General features: G+C 31.2%; 1 protein-coding gene across 3 annotated transcripts in view; it reads left to right on the forward strand.

Annotated features, from left to right (window-relative positions):
* Positions 1-20,770, forward strand: part of LOC143079481 (inositol 1,4,5-trisphosphate-gated calcium channel ITPR1-like) — a 283,048-nt gene that overhangs the window by 95,664 nt on the left and 166,614 nt on the right. For all 3 annotated transcript variants that reach the window (XM_076254840.1, XM_076254849.1, XM_076254857.1), the window contains exons 13-16: positions 6,868-7,028; positions 15,683-15,836; positions 16,693-16,845; positions 19,230-19,402. In XM_076254840.1, the coding sequence (XP_076110955.1) occupies positions 6,868-7,028; positions 15,683-15,836; positions 16,693-16,845; positions 19,230-19,402 (641 nt within the window). The remainder of the gene's footprint in view (positions 1-6,867; positions 7,029-15,682; positions 15,837-16,692; positions 16,846-19,229; positions 19,403-20,770) is intronic.

The following is a 20,770-nucleotide window of genomic DNA, read 5'->3' on the forward strand; positions in this document are numbered from 1 at the left end:
ATCAGTGAGCAGTAGCTCGCAGTTTCACTTGTTCAAACTGCATAAAATAAAAAAAAAGTTTCAACAAACAATATTTCAAGAGAAGCAACTTTCCTACTTAGAAATGTCTTTATTGTAAATTTTTACTGATTTCTGGCACAACTTTTAAAATAATCAAAATGGTTACTCTTATTAAAAATAATAATTCAAGAGAAATAATTCCCAAATTACATGTTATTTAAATTGCTATAAAAACACAGAGGTTTAATTTGTTTATTTAATATTTTTATCTAAATTCACATTTCGCCTTAGTTCAATTTCCATCTGGCCATTTCCATTCTCAATTTTATTAGTATATTTTTTACCTTTTTTACCTGGAATTCACAGTTAAGGCGAAATGAGAACACACCTTATTTGTTGGATACCAATTTTCATAGATTTCGTTGGTACATGTATAGGTGAACCACAAAATAAGATATCAATGAATATATATATTTCTTAATCCATGATAATTGGTACCAACAGAAATAAGTAAATCCACAGTATGATAATTCAATGATATTTGGTAGGTATTTTTACAAGCATAAGAGATTTAATTTTCTTAGAATTTGTATGGTGTTAAAGTTGGTTAAAGTTGATATGTTGATGATGAAGAGATTTTTAATAACAATTACTACCAATGAAGGTCTTCCACAGTTGGTTGATATGTTAAGTTTGTGATATGGACAGTTTAATAAAACAACACACAACATATCTCACTGATACTTGGTATACAGTAATTTTTAGTAACTTTGCTATATCTCAGATTATTTGGCATGGCACTATTGTCTTTTGGTTTGTATAGGTGCACATTTGTGTATAGTGCACACCCCCTTTACGATCCAAGAAACAAGAGAAAAATGTTTATTGGTCGTATAAAATGTAAATCGGCAAACAGGAAGTTTTTTAAATGGACACCAATGTCAGAGAATTCCGTACAGAATCTGTAATTATTATGAAATTGCAAATATTCTAACAAATGAATGAACTTCTCATAGAGTAAATCATCACTTTACAATATTAAGTCACATGACTGACACACATGACTTGCAATCATCTGACAGAAAAATAGCGGTTTATCTTTTGAAAACGAGCATGGTTTATTCATTTTTCATACACTTTTCTTCTACTCTTTATGATGAACACATACAAACAGTAAGTTATTACAACAAGGAACACAGAGGCTTATTTGGCCAACAAAAAAAGCTTTATTGTGTCTTTATTAAGACATGGCAAATGTCCGGATTGCAAAACAGATGGACATATTTACATGATAAGCGTAACTTCCGAGATATAAAATGTATTTTATTAGAATAAAATATGACAAATCAAGAACAATAAGATACATATTACAAATATAACATATAAAACATAAAAACAATCAAGATTTTAACAAAAATATTCTGTACTCCTCACTTAACCAGGAAATATCTTTGTCAGAGCTTGGACCTGAAAAAAAGACTAAGAAAATATTTGTATGCATGTATAACACGCACCCCTCTTACAATAAACATGACCCAAGGTATAAATGTGCGTGTTATACATGCCAAAAGACGGTATATGCATCAGTCATGGTGCATTGACTAAAAGTTTTGCATAGTTTACAAGTTTAATGTTTCCATTTTAAATTGAACATTAAAACAGTCTAATTCCTATACAATGCTCAAAAAAGAGGTTTTTTTTGTGTATTTAGGGACTGTGCAATATTTATCTGAGGGTGGGACCGGTGCAAACATGGACGGGGCACATACTTTTTTCATGCAATTAATGAGCGGGGCGCAAAGTTTTTTGTAACAAACCTTTGGCTGGGCGCACACTTTTTTAAAAACCCTTCGTGTGTGCATAAAAAAATTAAATCAGAGTATAACAGATTAAAACTATTTGTGATTTCTGTGGAAAAAAGTAACTTGATAGAAAAAGAACAATTGAATCTAAAACAAAATAACCTAATACAGTGCTTCAATATATTTTTGTGTGTTTATGCTTTTAATAATCATTTATAAAAAAAAAATGAAATTCTGATCAAAATTCTGGAAAACTATAAACAATGTTTTGAAAATTAAACATATGACATAACATATGGTAATAAATGCTTAAACATAAAACAACTTCAATTGTATTTTAAATAAATCTTTAACATGACAAAATTAAATTCTTAAACATTAAAAGAATTACAACTTAATCTATGAAAAAGCTGAATTATGTCCCTTGGGAGTATTAATTTCCAACAAAAGTCCTTGCAAACAGTAGAAAATGAAAAATTATGTATGCCTGATATAATTAAAGATATAAACTACAAAATCAAGCACTATTGAAATTTTTTCTGCATGAATTGCCAAGAATGTGAACAAATTCTTTACACAGGAGAATATAAATTCTATCTAAATTTGGCCTCAAGTGGGCCTCTTTTTTTCTTAGATGGACAATTTTAACGCTGAAAATGCTTCTAGTATGATTAAATATTGCCTTACTCCATAAACAGTACAAACTTAACCAGAACATTTCCAATTTTAATAGCTAGAGAAATACCCAAGTGATACATTAGGGAATTACACAGCAAAGAAGGCAAATATCTCAGTTAAAAACATTTGTCGCGTCTTGAATTCTGGTGTTTCCAATTGAACTCAGGCATGATTCCAGGTGTTTTCAAGTGGGTCCCTTGAACATCAAATTGGGAATTTTTATCCAAATTGGGAATTTTTGATGCATACAATCTAAAACGAAATAATATCATTTTCCTGACCTGTAAAAACGGAAAATGTATATTAAGTTTCACCTGAACACTGCTTGAAGAAGTTATTGGATTCAGACCAGGGAAAAATGTAATACATGAATACCATGAATACCATTGCACATGATGCATTATCATCTTAACTTTGGTAAACAAGGCATATATACCAGCTAACATAAACCTATGGCACTTAAGCAGTTTAGCTATTTATTCGAATTTCAAATTATCTCAAATTATCCCATAATATATAAGATATCTTATATAACATATTAGATTTTTTATAAGATATCTCATTTAATATATGAGATATCTTATATAATTTTTTTTTAAAGATATCGTATATTATATATTATGATATATATAGATTCTACTGCTCCATTGAGTGTAATACGATATTTATCCACTCGAGACAGTTTAAAAATTTTCAAATTTAAAACGCAAGGCTTGCCCGAGCATTTTAAATATTTAAAATTTAACTGTCGAGAGTGGATAAATATCGTATTACACGAGATTTAGTGGTGGAATCAGTTTCTCTAATGATTTTCTAACATTATGCAGGCACACTTATTCCTTCTTTTCAAATGATCTGCAAAAAGATGTGTTCTTTCTATATGACGTCATCAGGCATGGTCGCCTTTTCTTTTTTGCCGTCACAATAGGAAATTCAGAGGAAAACAAGAACATTCGACGTCATAATCGGATTTTAACCAATGAAGTACTGATAACAAACAAAACCACAAGTTCATGATTAATTTTTTTTTTATACAATGGGTGCAGAAAGGGATAAATTGACGAAGAATTAGAGAAATAAGATATCTTAAATAATCTTTTTTATAAGATATCTTATATAAATAGATATCTTATATAATAAAGAAGATATCTAATATCTATTATAAGATATCTAATATCTATTATAAGATATCTTATATAGTATATAAGATATAAGATATCTTATATAGTATATAAGATATCTTATAAATCTACTTTATATAATGTATCTTATATATAGTGTATAAGATATATCATTTTGTTTATAAGATATCTTATACAAGATATCTTATACAATGTATAAGATATCTGATAAAGAAAACTATATGAGATATCTTATAAACTATAAAAGATATCTCATAAATTTTATAACATATGCATGTAAGATATTTAATAAACTTTATAAGATATCTTATAAACTTTATAAGATATCTTATAAACTTTATAAGATATCTTACAAACTATATAAGATATCTTATAACGTTTATGAGATATCTTGAAGTTAGATTTAATAACAAAACGGCTTGCCATATTAACCACTGAAAAAAATCATCCATTCGGTATTTTTTCAACAGATCATCTTTATAATTAGTTATCAAAGGTACCAGAATATAATATAAACTTACCTTGATTCAAATGGATTTCAAATTGAACTGGCCAATTGTCGAATTCAGAAAAGCAATTACAAAAGGTTATATACTTATATTTAAAGCAATAGCACCAGTGAACTTTAAATTTTTTTTGATCATTATTATATCTCTTGAAAAAGTTCGATAATGATGACATCGTATTTCAGGGGGGGGGGGGGGGCTCATTTCTTGAATGGTCAATCGTCAACATTATTTTCAAAACCGCTCAAACTTTTGTCTTTTGAGGAAATAGAGCAAAATATAAAATAATTTCTTTTACAAAACAGGTTTTAAGCAAGTTCCATAAACGGCTCTGCTGGGCGATCTGCTTTTATAAGATCGGCGCCCATTAAAATTTATTCATCAATGTTATATCAAAATTTGATGAATTTGTTCTTTGCCGAGGTCTGCTTTGACACCAATTTTGACAAAGAGCAGGTTTTTGATCAACCTGCTGAGTGATCTACTTTTGGGAATTCAAATACTCCCATAAAATTTTATTCAATTGAATCCGACTGCTAAAATTGTTTACCTCACGTTGACATAATTAAATCGTTGTTAATAAAATGCGATTGTAGTCAGCATTCTTATCCGGATTTACTACGTTTTGACGTCAAACTATGAAAAATTATAGTTAATACCGATTTTTATTTTATTTTCCTGAATTGGGAATTTATATTCACTAACATTTTTTTGGGGCCGCTGACAGATTTAAGGGCCGCTGAGCGGCCCTAAACTATATAGTGGAATCATCCCTGGAACTATTTATTGCGAAAGGTGAAAAGAAATACAAAAGAACTATAGTTTGGTGCATTTTATACAATATAGTTAATATTGAACTCCCAGAATAAAGTTTTATATCAGTACCCATCAATTTGACTTATTATGATGAATCAGCACTTTTCTCAACACAGTATTGTTCTCAGTGAATAATTTTTATTCTTTGTGATAAAAATCAAATGTACTTATAAAAAGCTTCAAAATAGTATAAAATAACTGAAGTCTGATGCCCACTATCATTTTACACCAAATTTATGAAATTTTGGAAGTCTTTTCAAATAATTGTCTTGAAAATATTTCAATAGGTTATCAAATTTATTTTGTAAATATACACACTGCAATTATTCAAAGATAAATACAAAAAAAATATATTGTACCCTTACATTCAATCACAGCGCTCCTAAGTTGACTTCCTTCAAAAATAAAATCTTTATAATATTGAATTAAATGCATTTGAGTTGAAATATCAACTCTGATATACATGTATTATTGAATGTTGTGCATTTTAGTTAAAAAATATCATGTTTCCATATATGTGTTTCATTTTTTTTCCAGCGGGGCAAGGACTTTTTTTTTCATTAATTGAAGCGGGGCAAGAACTTTTTTTATAATAAATATTGGCGGGGCATACAGTTTTTTTTTTTTTTTAATATTTGCTGTACACCGGCCCCACCCTCAGATAAATATTGCACAGTCCCTTAGGCTTTGGAAAAGTATAAGTAACAATTTCAGTTTCTTAATACCTGACTCTTTACAATGCTAGTGCATAGTCCTTGCATATTCATTGTTTTTGAATGATGCATCAAATATCCTATCATGGACACTAACACATTTATACAAACGCAAAATTACTTTTATTGATATACAAAGTATGTTTCTTTGTGCCACTAAGTTTCCTATTTTGAACCCTCAATTTTACACAAGATACACCATACATGGCACTCATTTGTGTAATCTTTCAGTAAATTTGGTTCAGGGATCACTTGTTGGCAGTGCAAAGTTTCTGCTTGTGGTGTTTGTCAAGCTTTCTTAACTACTATTACAGAATATTTAAAAAAAATCTAATATGTGGTCGAAATAAAAACTGTGTTTTGTAGAGAAGATTTGTAAAGAAAAGAATTTTGGTATATGAAAATATATATTTACTGTGTGTATTGCCCTGTGTTTATTTTTTCTACAGTGGCTAGAGGTATAGTGGAGGGTTAAGATCTCACAAAACATGTTTAACCCTCCATATTTTTGGGCCTGTCCAAAGCCAGGATCCTCTGGCCTTTTAGTTCATTTATATATTTTGGAGTTTAGTATGATGTCTATTATCACTGAAGTAGTACACATTTTTGTTTAGAACCAGCTGAAGCATGCCTCTGATTGTGGAATTTTCTTGCTGTGTTGAAGCCCCAGTAGTGGCCTTCCGCTTTTTTTTCAGCTGATTGATTGGGTTGTTGTCTCTTTGATTTATTCCCTTTTTCCATTCTCGATTTTATGAAGATTTATTTACCAAAAGAAGAGTATAAATTTTTTAGAATTGAAAAGGATTAGATAATAGTTATTATGTCTAATGATTATGTCTATTAATAGCTGCATTTAAATTTTCTTTTGAAAAATAAATTACATATATACTAGAAAATATTAGACATGTTAATTATGTCTTATAAGTCAATGTTTCAGTCATATATAATGGCTTTCTACATGGACATATCTTTATTAGCAGTCAATATAGTACCATCTTTGAAATAGAAAATGATAATAAAATGATTAATAGTTGTATCTGGATATAGGTATTTCAATAAAAATTTATCACCTTTCTTATTAAAAAATTTCAGGAATGACCCTGAAGCTTCTAATAAAATCTTTAAGTTCGGCTTATTTTTTTGAATTATTTTATGATAACTTTTTGCATTTCCACAAGTAAATTGAGATAAATACTTAAAATATATTTAGGTTGGTTGTGCACAGATAAAAGATGACAGAGAAGCTTTTGCCATTGTACCAGTATCTCCACAGGAAGTTAGAGATTTAGACTTTGCAAATGATGCCAGTAAAGTGTTGGCTGAAATAGCTCAGAAATTAGAGAAAGAATCAATCACTCAAAATGAGAGAAGGTAGAGATAATATATCTATTAGAGTTCTTTGAGCAAAACAAAATTACCTTCTTTTTTTTTCATTTTTTTTTCATATATAGAAAAGTGCCTTTAGATTTGACGGAATGTTTGACCAAAATAAGTCCCAACTTAGTTTTTTTTCCAATGATATGTAAACTTGTGTGAGGAAAAGGGTTGGCTCACGCACTATTTGGGATTATGGATGAAATGTTTACAGATTTTTAAACTCCTCATTCTAAATACTAATTCAGTAATTGGTAATTCAATTTCAATTCTATATAACTATACTGATTGCTTCATACACAATTTCAATACATTGTACTATATAACTATACTGATTGCTTCATACACAATTTCAATACATTGTACTATATAACTATACTGATTGCTTCATACACAATTTCAATACATTGTACTATATAACTATACAGATTGCTTCATACACAATTTCAATACTATATAACTATACAGATTGCTTCATACACAATTTCAATACATTGTACTATATAACTATACAGATTGCTTCATACACAATTTCAATACTATAAAACTATACAGATTGCTTCATACACAAAATAAAAAAAAATCAAATATCTTCCATTGTCAGACTTTCCTGAGACACTTATTAACAGGCAAAACAAGAAAGATGTTTACACTAATATAAAATGAAACATACACATGTTTTATAATTCAGATTGCATTATTTTCCAAACTGACAATGTTATGTTGACTAGGAATTTTATAACCAAGCCAAAAGAAATCAGGATGCATATAGTTTAACCCCCATCTCAAGGTCCCTTCTTTTTCTATATTATGCATGTGTTTATTTTTGTCTTACATTCCTAGTGTCGACAATAAAGACAACAACACTCATGTTTTTACCGCATAGTATCTGTTTATTGGGTCTACATGTTTCGCCTAATCGATAGGCATCATCAGGACAATTGTACAAAGAAATATGACAGTGAAGTATGAATTTAGCGGTTAGCGGTTTTAACCCGGAAGTGTAAGTTACATAATAGTAGTTATGGTGACGTTATATAAATAGAAAGTGAAAGTGAAAGTGAAAGTAAATTAAAAACATGAGTGTTGTTGTCTTTATTGTCGACACATTCTTTATTTTCAAGATGACTGTGAATACCTAGCGGTATCCACTCGTTTTTACCCTACCGCACGATCACCACTTCAGGTGTTGGTTCACTCGTATTTTTATTGTTTTATTTTCTGTGAACTCCTGCATCCGCAAGGATCCACCCCGCCACACTTGCGTTGTACCTTACGACCAACAGCATGGATGATACCACAGACCTATACCAAGATTCCCGATCTTTTCCTGAAAATGATCAAGATTCTGCACTGTGCAAGAAGAGAAGGAGCAAGAGAAGAAGAAACCGCTACAACCACTGATAACACTAATAAGAAATCAAGACCACCTAGCTGAATTTATGACACTACGCAAAATTAACATAAAGATTTAACAGAGTATTACAATACTTTACCACCGGTTTAGAAAGAAGAAACCTGCTGGAAGCTCTTACAGATTCAACATCAAACCACAGCAAAAGCTTTAATCATTAACACAACTCATAATTAAATATTTACGGATCTACCACTATTTTAATTTCCAAAATGTGCGATGATCATACACTTCACACCATTACCGACGCAATTGGAAGCAGTAACTCGATGGTCCCAGAGTGAAGCCAGTTGGCTGTACAGAATGAACAGTGAGGTGTTGTCCAATTTGGAATTCACTGACATGATTATTAGAAAACAATAACGTACAATACCACCAAAGACCTCCCATGAGATTAACTACACAGAACGGGATAGATGTCAACCACACAAGATGCTGTTACCTTTCAAGAAAACACTAACATTTCTATTTATATATTTTCTATTTTAATTTACTTTCACTTTCACTTTCTATTTATATAACGTCACCATAACTACTATTATGTAACTTACACTTCCGGTTAAAACTGCTAACCGCTAAATTTATACTTCACTGTCATATTTCTTTGTACAATTGTCCTGATGATGCCTATCGATTAGGCGAAACATGTAGACCCAATAAACAGATACTATGCAGTAAAAACATGAGTGTTGTTGTCTTTATTGTTGACACATTCTTTATTTTCAAGATGACTGTGAATACCTAGCGGTATCCACTCGTTTTTAGCCTACCGCACAATCACCACTTCAGGTGTTGGTTCATTCGTATTTTTATTGTTTTATTTTCTGTGAACCCCTGCATCCGCAAGGATCCACCCCGCCACACTTGCGTTGTACCTTACGACCAACAGCATGGATGATACCACAGACCTATACCAAGATTCCCGATCTTTTCTTGAAAATGATCAAGATTCTGCACTGTGCAAGAAGAGAAGGAGCAAGAGAAGAAGAAACCGCTACAACCGCTGATAACACTAATAAGAAATCAAGACCACCTAGCTGAATTTATGACACTACACAAAATTAACATAACGATTTAACAGAGTATTACAATACTTTACCACCGGTTTAGAAAGAAGAAACCTGCTGGAAGCTCTTACAGATTCAACATCAAACCACAGCAAAAGCTTTAATCATTAACACAACTCATAATTAAATATTTACGGATCTACCACTATTTTAATTTCCAAAATGTGCGACGATCATACACTTCACACCATTACCGATGCAATTTGAAGCAGTAACTCAAGGGTCCCAGAGCGAAGCCAGTTGGCTGTACAGAATGAACAGTGAGGTGTTGTCCAATTTGGAATTCACTGACATGATTATTAGATAACAATAACGTACAATACCACCAAAGACCTCCCATGAGATTAACTACACAGAACGGGATAGATGTCAACCACACGAGATGCTGTTACCTTTCAAGAAAACACTAACATTTCTATTTATATATTTTCTATTTTAATTTACTTTCACTTTCACTTTCTATTTATATAACGTCACCATAACTACTATTATGTAACTTACACTTTTGATTAAAACCGCTAACCGCTAAATTCATACTTCACTGTCATATTTCTTTGTACAATTGTCCTGATGATGCCTATCGATTAGGCGAAACATGTAGACCCAATAAACAGATACTATGCGGTAAAAACATGAGTGTTGTTGTCTTTATTGTCGACACATTCTTTATTTTCAAGATGACCGTGAATACCTAGCGGTATCCACTCGTTTTTACCCTACCGCATGATCACCACTTCAAGTGTTGGTTCACTCGTATTTTTACATTCCTAGTGTAAAATAATCAAATATAAATGCCATACCCATGGTTAAATGAAAACAAATCAACCGCTGCCATGAATTATTTCTTAAATATTATATCACATCCATATCAAGCTGAGAGCTCTTTTCAAATTATAATATTGGTTGAGGGCTGATACATTGTGGTACCAATATCAAGGACAGTTGGTAAATAAAGATTGCCACTGATGGTATTGCTTATACAATGTATGTATATAGCGTTGTTCCAGAAATCATGAACCTCCCAATAGAAAGGTCCTTTTTTCCCAACCAAATAATGCACAATTAAAATTTATTCAATTTAAAAAAAAAAACTTTCAGAACTTTAATATTGTAAAGACCAACAACCCATGAAATAATAATAAAAAAGAAATAGATTACCAAGGCCATGGATTTATTGTCCTGCCAAAAAGTCATACAGGTTAATATCAACAAATGTTCACTTCTTTGCATTTATTTACACAGAAGACAGTTATTTAGCTGAAACTTGAATGTAGGACTTCAAACCAAATAGACCCTGATCCTTTATTGATTTATATATAAGGTTATGGACACTCAATAGCAATACAAGAAATTAACTTAAAATCACACAATTTCCGGCAAATTATTGCATCACATTAAAAAATTTATGTCAGAAGGTTATTTGGAGATAGATTACCGGTAATTTTGAGGAAATTCAGCTAAATACCTAAAAGTGTAAATAAGTCTTAACCCTACTGTGGATGCTTAAAGAGTTTGAGGAAGAAATATGTGAGTGTAAGCTATCAATTCAGTGGTTGACATGATTTGCTGATTACTGCCATGTCTAATTAGGCAAAGGAACACAAGATGTCCTTAAAATGCCTATGAGGCAGCAACCCTTAAAATACTTTCTGACATCCAAGTCATCTTAAGTGCACTCTCCAGATTGTATAGTACCTTAAAAAAGAATCAAAACAACTTTTATTTCGATATGATTTAATAAGTTATGTTACTAAACACCTTTATACATGTCAATCAAGGAGTAAAACCTGATTTATTGTGAAGCAAGTTGCTCATAAACCTATAAAAACAAGAAAAAATACTTTTCATTTTTAGCTCACCTGGGCTAAAGGGCCAATTAAGTTTTTCTCATCACTTGTCTTCCGTCGTCCATTGTTGTTAACTTTTACAAAAATCTGAAACTACTGGGCCAAATTTAACCAAACTTGGCCACATTCATCATTGGGGTATCTAGGTTAAAAAAACGTGTCTGGTGAAGTGGCCAACCAACTAAGATGGCCGCCATGGCTAAAAATAGAACATGGGGTTAAAATGTTTACTTTGGCTTATATCTCTGAAACCAAAGCATTTAGAGAAAATCTGACATAGATAAAATTGTTTATGAGGTCAAGAACTATTTGCCCTGAAATTTTCAGACCAATCAGGCAACCTGTTGTCATGGTTGTTGGGTTGCTGCCCCTGAGTTGGTAATTTTTGCAGCTTTTGGTTATTATCTTGAATATTATTATAGATAGAGATAAAGTGAAAAACAGGAATAATGTACAGCAAAGTAAGACCTAAAAATAAGTCAACATGACCATAATGGTCAATTAACCCCTTAAGGAGTTATTGCCCTTTATAGTCAAATTTTGTAAATTTTTACAAAATATTTTCCACTGTAACTCCTGGGCCAAGTTCATTATAGATAGAGATAATTGTGAGCAGCAAGAATGTTCAGTAAAGTAAGATGTACAAACACATCACCATCACCAAAACACAATTTTGTCATGAATCCATCTTTGTCCTTTGTTTAATATGCACATAGACCAAGGTGAGCAACATCGGCTCTTTAGAGCCTCTAGTAAAGAGCCTCTAGTTATTGTTGTTCTTGTCTCGAACAATTCCAAAACTCTTGTAAAATATATAATACTAAAATGTTGGTCTAAATTATAAGCAATCAGGGGCATCAGCTATAATTTGTGGTCTTTGCATAACTATTTATCCATTTGTACTGACGAAATGATATGTGAGCAACAGTTTTTCATCTAGATTCTTTTGAGACTCACAATTATATAATATATTACACAATATATGTACATGTTGTCATCTTATTATTCCTACATTTTCAAAATATGTATTCCCTCTTTTCCTTCAAACAAAGAAGAATAGATGTTGTTATAAGGTAATTTGTTGTTTTAGTAACTATTTAGATAAATTGATATACAAATTATTACAGTTATTTAAGTGCATAAACACTTTTCAAGCCAGGATTTGAGGAGGGCAGGGTGCTTATCTCAAAAAGTTTTTTTGCGTGTGTTAAATGAATAGGAATAAAATTGAGAATGGAAATGGGGAATGTGCCAAAGAGACAACAACCTGACCATAGAAAAAAACAACAGCAGAAGGTCACCAACAGGTCTTCAATGTAGCGAGAAATTCCCAACCCGGAGGCGTCCTTCAGCTGGCCCCTAAACAAATATATACTAGTTCAGTGATAATGAATGCCATACTAATTTCCAAATTGTACACAAGAAACTAAAATTAAAATAATACAAGACTAACAACCTTACCTGCTTTGAGAAAATTAGAAAGAATATTTTAGCCAAATAATATTGGTTCCTCATTTTTCTTGTTTAAAAATGGCCATAAGTTGTTGTGTATTTGATTCATATTGAATTGACAAATTAACTCTTATCAGTGTCCAAACAAGGGGAAAACTTTCTTAATATATTATCATCAATGTGTTCTTTGCCTTAGTTTATCTTTTGCATAATCATAACTTTTTCTATACAAATTGAAGAAAACAAATATTTAGGAGTTTATATGAGATGCATTGAGCAATTGTGTACTGTATGTATTTAGTATTCTAGAAAGTAGAAGATTAGTTGGCACAGTGTAGTAGAAGTGTTGAAAAACTGCTTAAAAATGTGTTTCATTTTTTTCTTTCTTTCTTTCTTTTAAAAGCCATAGATAGTCAAGTTTATTCTCTTTTTTGGTTATATTTCTTTCATAAGCTTTAAAAGGAGGGAAATATTTTTCATCATTAGAAATCAGAAGATGTGGTATGAATGCCAATGAGTAAACTCTCTATCCAAGTCACAATGTGTAAAAAGTAAACAATTTTAGGTCATTGGCTCACACTGAACTATTACTGGTATTGTAGGAATAAGAAAAAAAAAATATATTTCATGTATCCTTGTTTGATGTACCTAATAATAAACCTGGTTCTTTTTATGCCCCACCTACGATAGTAAAGGGGCATTATGTTTTCTGGTCTGTGCGTTCATTCGTTCATCCTTCTGTCTGTCTGTCCTTTCGTCCCAATTCAGGTTTAAGTTTTTGGTCAAGGTAGTTTTTGATGGAGTTGAAGTCCAATCAACTTGAAACACTGTACACATGTGCCCTATGATATGATCTTTCTAATTTTAATGCCAAATTTAAGTTTTGACCCCAACTTCACGGTTCACTGAACATAAAAAATGATAGTGCAAATTTCAGGTTAAAGTTTTTGGTCAAGGTAGTTTTTGATGAAGTTGAAGTCCAATCAACTTGAAACTTAATAACATATTCCTGTGATATGATTTTTCTAATTTTAATGCCAAATTTAAGTTTTTACCCCAATTTCACGGTCCATTAAAACACAGAAAATGATAGTGCGAGTGGGGCATCCGTGTACTATAGACACGTTCTTGTTTGAGTTTATACACATGTCAAAATCTATTTGGATGCCTATTTCATTTCTTTTTCATTAATTTGAAAGTATTTAAATTGTTGAAGATATCTAAAAATAACTTTCAATGTATTAGTTTTTTATGTGCCATCAAATTTAACCTATGTAAGTTTAGAAACATTCTTTAATGTCATTAATATTTATATTTTTTGGGGAAAAAGGTGGTTTAAAAAAGTTGTTTGAATAGAAGGAATAAACCACATTGCATATTTATGTCTTAGTGCATGAAAACTACAGATTTATGTATAAGCATTTGTAATGAATATGTGTCATTTATTTTGAGAAACAACTTAACAATGAAGAACAAAAGTTACGATTTGTTTGTCCTGTTTATTAAATATTTATATTTGTAATACTAACAGGAGCATGTCTTTTGAAAATATTGGAAAAAAAAGGAAACATGATAAAGATAGAGTCAGATAAAAAAAAAAAATGACATCAGATGTACAGTGCAGTTAGATACTATATTTTTAAAAAGACACTTAAGGATGTACTTGGGTGAGGTTTTTGAAATTGGTGTCAAATGTTCGGACTTCTTGGTATTTTCCCCTTAAAACAGGGTAAAATATTTTGCCCCATTATACCCATTTTTTTTTGTATAAAAGACTTCAATATCTCATAAAAGGCCATTTTCCAAAATTTAAGCAATTTCTTAATTTTTGTTCTTTTGATTTGAGACCTAAAAAATACCAATGCAAATGTAAGGTAAAAGTCTGAATCAGCCTTTTCCTGCTTTTTTTAAAAACTCAAATATTTCAAAAAAGGAGGTCTATGACCTATCAATATTTTTAGCTTATTTTGTTCCTTAACTGGTGCTCTTTCAAAATGTAGTATCAATTTTAATTTCTTGATTTTTATGCCCCACCTACGATAGTAGAGGGGCATTATGTTTTCTGGTCTGTGCCTCCGTTCGTTCGTTTGTCCATCTGTGCGTCCGTCTGTGCGTCCGTTCGCTTCAGGTTAAAGTTTTTGGTCAAGGTAGTTTTTGAAGAAGTTGAAGTCCAATCAACTTGAAACTTAGTACACATGTTCCCCATGATATGATCTTTCTAATTTTAATGCCAAATTATAGTTTTGACCCCAATTTCGTGGTCCACTGAACATAGAAAATGATAGTGCGAAGTTCAGGTTAAAGTTTTTGGTCAAGGTAGTTTTTGATGAAGTTAAAGATACATCAACTTGAAACTTAGTACACATGTTCCCAATTATATGATTTTTCTAATTTTAATTCCAAATTAAAGGTTTAACCCCAATTTTCACGGTCCACTGAACATAGAAAATGATAGTGCGATTTGGGCATCCGTGTACTATGGACACATTCTTGTTTTAATTTCACCTAAGTACATCCTTAAGATTATCTGTAAGTTTAGAGAAATCCATTGACAGTGGTTTGACAAACAAATGTACAGATGAATGAACGTAATGATCAGTTTAAAGCATTGCTTTGCTTACTAGCAGGCCTTGCTATAAACAGATAACTACAATAGGTTTAATTAATTTACAATCAGTACCAACTTCTTTTTAGGACACACACACACACACACACACAAAATCAAGCAGAAACAAAGATAAAAACTTTAATTAGGTTCCTGACTTAAAATTGGAATATAAACATGTGGTTAAGTGAAAGTATTTTGTGATTACTCCACCTTCTGTCCATAAAGTTAGGTTTATTTGAATATTGTTTATGATTTCTTTATAGAGTATTAACACAGTTATTATCAGATTTGATTTACTTTGTGACAATGCAAGAATCTCACAATACTGGTGGTGATCCATTAAAAGTAGAAATGCTGAAATCTAAAGAATGTAGAGAAAGACAAAAATTACTGCGAGAACAGAATATCCTAAAACAGGTAAAATTCAATTTTAAAGTAGATTGAAAAGTAATATGATTATTATTTCACCTTCCTAGCTTCAGCATATTAATGGAGTTGTCCTTACAGGATTAACATAATTTTTGAAAAAAAAACAAGTAACAGAAAGACAATTATTAACCCAAGTGCCAGCTGTGACCAAGTGACTTCTGTCACAGAAAGCTTGACATAGGGACGGTAAATCGTTGGCTGGAATTTAAAAATTAGAAAAAAAGTAAATTTCTTCTTAATTTGAACAAATTAAAGAATTTTCTTCAGAAAAAAGTATACGATTTGAATTATCTGCAGCCAACAATTCATCGACATGTTGTCGGCAGGCAGTTACCCATAGCATGACGTTTCTCCTAAAATTACCATGATGGCAATATGCAAGTGCTAAGGGGAAAACCAAATTTGCAATCAAGTCAATATATGTAAACATCACTCTGTCATTGAAATAAACTATCTTATTTTACATGTTATACACAAGCTTACCTGAATATCCATGCTTTTTTTTTTTATTGTTTACAAAGACGAAAATCAGATAACTTCGGTTTCAAAACACAACCATTTAATTAGCTGGCATATTTTAAAACATTGACCAAGTGAATAAAATTTTTGACGATTATACGCTATGGATTCATATAAAATGATAAAATTGTGCACAGAAGACTAATCTTATGATATATGCATGCAATGGCTAAAAAATGGATTAACATTTTTTTCACCAGTCACTTGTTTCATATGCCTTCAATAATTTCTGCATGAACACATGATTTATGCAGTTTTCTATACGAATGGATATCAAAGTATCAGGGGTTAAATTTGTTTCTGATGATGACAACACTTCTTTCAGGTTTTTCAGATTTTAAAAGCACCATTTAGTGGAAATGGACCAGTTATTGAAATGGAAGAATTAGCTAACCAAAGACATGCCCCCTTTAGACAGATCTGTAAACTTTGCTATCACATTCTAAGATTGTCACAGCAAGATTACAGAAAAAATCAGGTAGCTTTACTCTTATCATATATTTTACCAAGAGTTTATGTTATACTGGATTAATCCTTTTCGCCAATGCTTTTACCTAGGTTCAATAAAACAAAAGTCATTACGGAAGATTTGGTGTCCTCCACCATCTTGGATTGTAAAATAGCAGAATACAATCAGGGAATATCTTCAATAGAATATCTTTAATAGAATATCTTTAATAGCATATCTTCAATAGAATATCTTCAATAGAATATCTTCAAAAGAATATCTTCAGTAGAATATCTTTAATAGAATATCTTCAATAGAATATCTTTCATAGAATATCTTTAATAGAATATCTTTAAAAGAATATATATACAAATTTAGAGATATACTTAAAATACATTGTAAGACTTTTAAAAAAAATGAAGAAAACAATATGTGTTTGTTTTATTATTAAGAGTATAAAAAAATATATATGTAGAACAATGATTGAATCTTTGTCCACCTTGACACATAAGGAAGTAAAATGAAGGGAATTTACCATTTTTGTTTTGTAGCAAGAAAACAAGTCTGGTGATTCCAATTTTTATTTTTATTTTCTGAATGCTCATTATAAAAATTTTCTTCTCATACTTTATCTTAAAATTTTATTGTTAAGTGTTCTTTCTGTCAAACAACATTGGTTTATCATGAAAATCTGACAATTTTGCATAACCTGTAGCTTGGAAAAACGCTGTGATCCATACTTATCATTATATTTAAAAAAAAAAAAAAGGGCATCATTTAAACTAAATTTTTACAAATTATTAAAAAATCTATTGCCTTTAATTTAGACTCCTGGTCTACCACTCTGAAAACCACTGATTTGCCATGATATTTTATTATACATTTTTTAAACATTTTTTCCGTTCATTTGCCTCTTTGTCTCATTGTCTGTTCGTTCATCTGTATCAGGTAAATGTTTTTGTGCAGGGTAGTTTACTATTAAGTTTTGGTTATATTTATTTTAAATTTGGTACACATGCTCACTGCAGTGATGTTAACTATTTAAAATAAATGCAAATCAGATTTGTTTTGCCTGATGTTCAGGTTAATTGAACATGGAAACATGACAGTGCAGGCAGGGCAATCTTTTATCATGCAAGATTTTGTGAGGTATGCAAATTATTTTGGATAGATTTTACAATTTTTTTTTTATTTATGAAAATTAAAAAAAATCGATAATTGAAAACTGACCAAAATTGATACGGAAAAGTTCAATACCTTTTGACTTTTCTTGAAGGAAACATGAATTTTATATATTTTTTTAAAAAAGCTTAAAAATTTTTTTTTTATACAAAAGTTATGTGTGGTCATTGAGGCACTTAAGGTCTTGATTGAATGAAGGAAAGGTTTTTTGTCGAGCCTGCGACTTTTGTCGCAGAAAGCTCGACAATAGGATAGTGATTAGGGTTGGTGTTGGCGGCGTGAGTTAACTTCTTAAAAGCTTTATAATTTTGAAGGTGTAAGACATGGATGCTTCATACTTTGTATATAGATGCCTCATGTTAAGAAGTTTCCATCAGTCACGTGTTCATTGTCCTTGACCTCATTTTCATGGTTCTGTGACTATTTGAAAAAAAAATTTAAATTTTTTTGTAATGTTAAACTCTCTCTTATTATAAGTAATAGGATAACTATATTTGATATGTGCGTACCTTCCAAGGTCCACATACCCGTCAGACAGTTTTCACTTGACCTAAACCTAATTTCTTGGATCAATGAACAAGGTTAAGTTTTGGTGGTCAAGTCCAAATCTCAGTAGGTCTAGTATGTTCAGTTTATGGAATTATTGTAAGGTGAACATGTCTAGCTGGCAGGTGTCATCTGACCTTGACCTCATTTTCATGGTTCAGTGGTCGAAGTTAAGATTCTGAGTTTTTGAGTTTTCATATACTATATGCAATAGGTCAACTATATTTGGTGTATGGAAATATTTAAAATCTGCATGTCAGTTGCACAGGTTTTATTTGACCTTGACCTCATTTTCATGGTTCATTGCTCAGTGTTTAGTTTTTCATATTTTGGTCTGTTTTTGTTATACTATAAGCAATAGGTCAACTTTATTTGTTGATTAGAATAATTGTTAGCTGTACATGTCTGCCTGGCAAGGTTCATCTGACCTTGACCTCATTTTCATGGTTCATTGGTCAATGTTTAGTTTTCATGGTCAATGTTAAGTTTATGTGACAGTTGTAGTAAAGCTTTACATTTAGGACTATCGACATGATATCAAGGATTAAGAAAGCCAGACATTTCAGTGTGTGCACTCTTGTTTTGATATTCGTCAATGTTTAAAATCTTAAAATAATTACTTGATGAAAAATATTGATGATTATGATATAAATTTTGTCTTATGTTTAAATACTAATATTTTATAGGAGTATATAGCTAAGCACTTTGCGTTCATGCAAAAACAAATAGGATATGATGTGTTAGCTGAGGAAACCATTACTGCATTACTAAACAACAACCGTAAACTTCTAGAAGCTCACATTACTAAACAAGAAATAGAAACATTTGTCAGTCTTGTAAGAAGGAATAGAAAACCAAGGTAAACATATGCTGTTATTGAAATCAAATAGATTTTTATAGCCCACTTACGATATTAGAGGGGCATTACATTTTTATGTCCCAACTACTATAGTAGAGGGGCATTTTGTTTTTATGCCCCACCAACAATAGAAGAGGGGCATTATGTTTTCTGGTCTGTGCATCCATTGTTCGTTTGTTTGACTGTCCTTCTGTCCTGCTGCAGGTTAAAGTTTTTGGTCAAGGAAGTTTTTGATGAAGTTGAATTCCAATCAATTTGAAACTTAGTACACATGTTCCCTTTAATATGATCTTTCTAATTTTAATGCCAAATTATAGTTTTGACCCCAATTTCGTGGTCCACTGAACATAGAAAAGATAGTGCGAAGTTCAGGTTAAAGTTTTTGGTCAAAGGAGTTTTTGATGAAGTTAAAGATACATCAACTTGAAACTTAGTACTATGGATATTCTTAGCGCTATAAAACCAGGTTCAATCCACAATTTTCTACATTTGAAAATACCTGTAACAAGTCAGGACTATGACAGTTGTTGTCCATTCGTTTGATGTATATTATCATTTGATTTTGCCATTTGATTAGGGACTTTTTGTTTTGTTTATGTATTCCTAGAAGTTAGGTATTTTTGTGATTTTAATTTTTCCCCAGAATTCTTACAAATATTTTTCATTTCAAATGGAAAACCTCCATTAATCTGCCTAACTATGTATAAAGGTAAAAGCTAAAAGTCAATATAGGAAAGGTGTACTGACATAAGTGGTCTCTAAACACATTAACTCCAAATGGAGCTTTTGTTAGTAGAAGCCATATTAACTATGTGTATCAGTGAGAAAAATGTAAAAGCATAAAAATATAGTATATATACCAATACACATAATTAACAGTGCCTGGTGATGTTTCATAGCCTGACCGGTTTCGGTCCAAAAAGGACCTTCATCAGAGGCAGAATGGTGGATTAATGTTTGCACCCTATTTATAAAAATATGGTAACCGGCAGTTGAGTTAACCGGCAGTTGAGTTAACCGGCAGTTGAGTTATCAAAGTTATCCAGTGGATAAATATGTATTTGGTTGATATCTAAATAAGTTCAATTAGCCTTTCAGTGAAAAATCCCAGTGGGATTGTCCATGGTTACAGTTATCTATATTTAGCTAATGTACATGTTACAGTAAACTTTTTGACATGTTACGGTAAACATTTTGACATTATAGAGTAAACATGTGACCTGTTAATATAACCAGATTTTTCCAAGTTTTATCGTATTATTTCTTTTTGAAATGCATTAGAATCGGAATAACAGTACTGTAGTTGAAGAGTTGCCAGCGTCAATTTTGACAGTCGGTTAAATCTGAACCGCCGGTTAACTCAAACGC

The sequence above is a fragment of the Mytilus galloprovincialis genome, chromosome 1 (assembly GCF_965363235.1).
Source record: "Mytilus galloprovincialis chromosome 1, xbMytGall1.hap1.1, whole genome shotgun sequence".
NCBI classification, from domain to species: domain Eukaryota; kingdom Metazoa; phylum Mollusca; class Bivalvia; order Mytilida; family Mytilidae; genus Mytilus; species Mytilus galloprovincialis.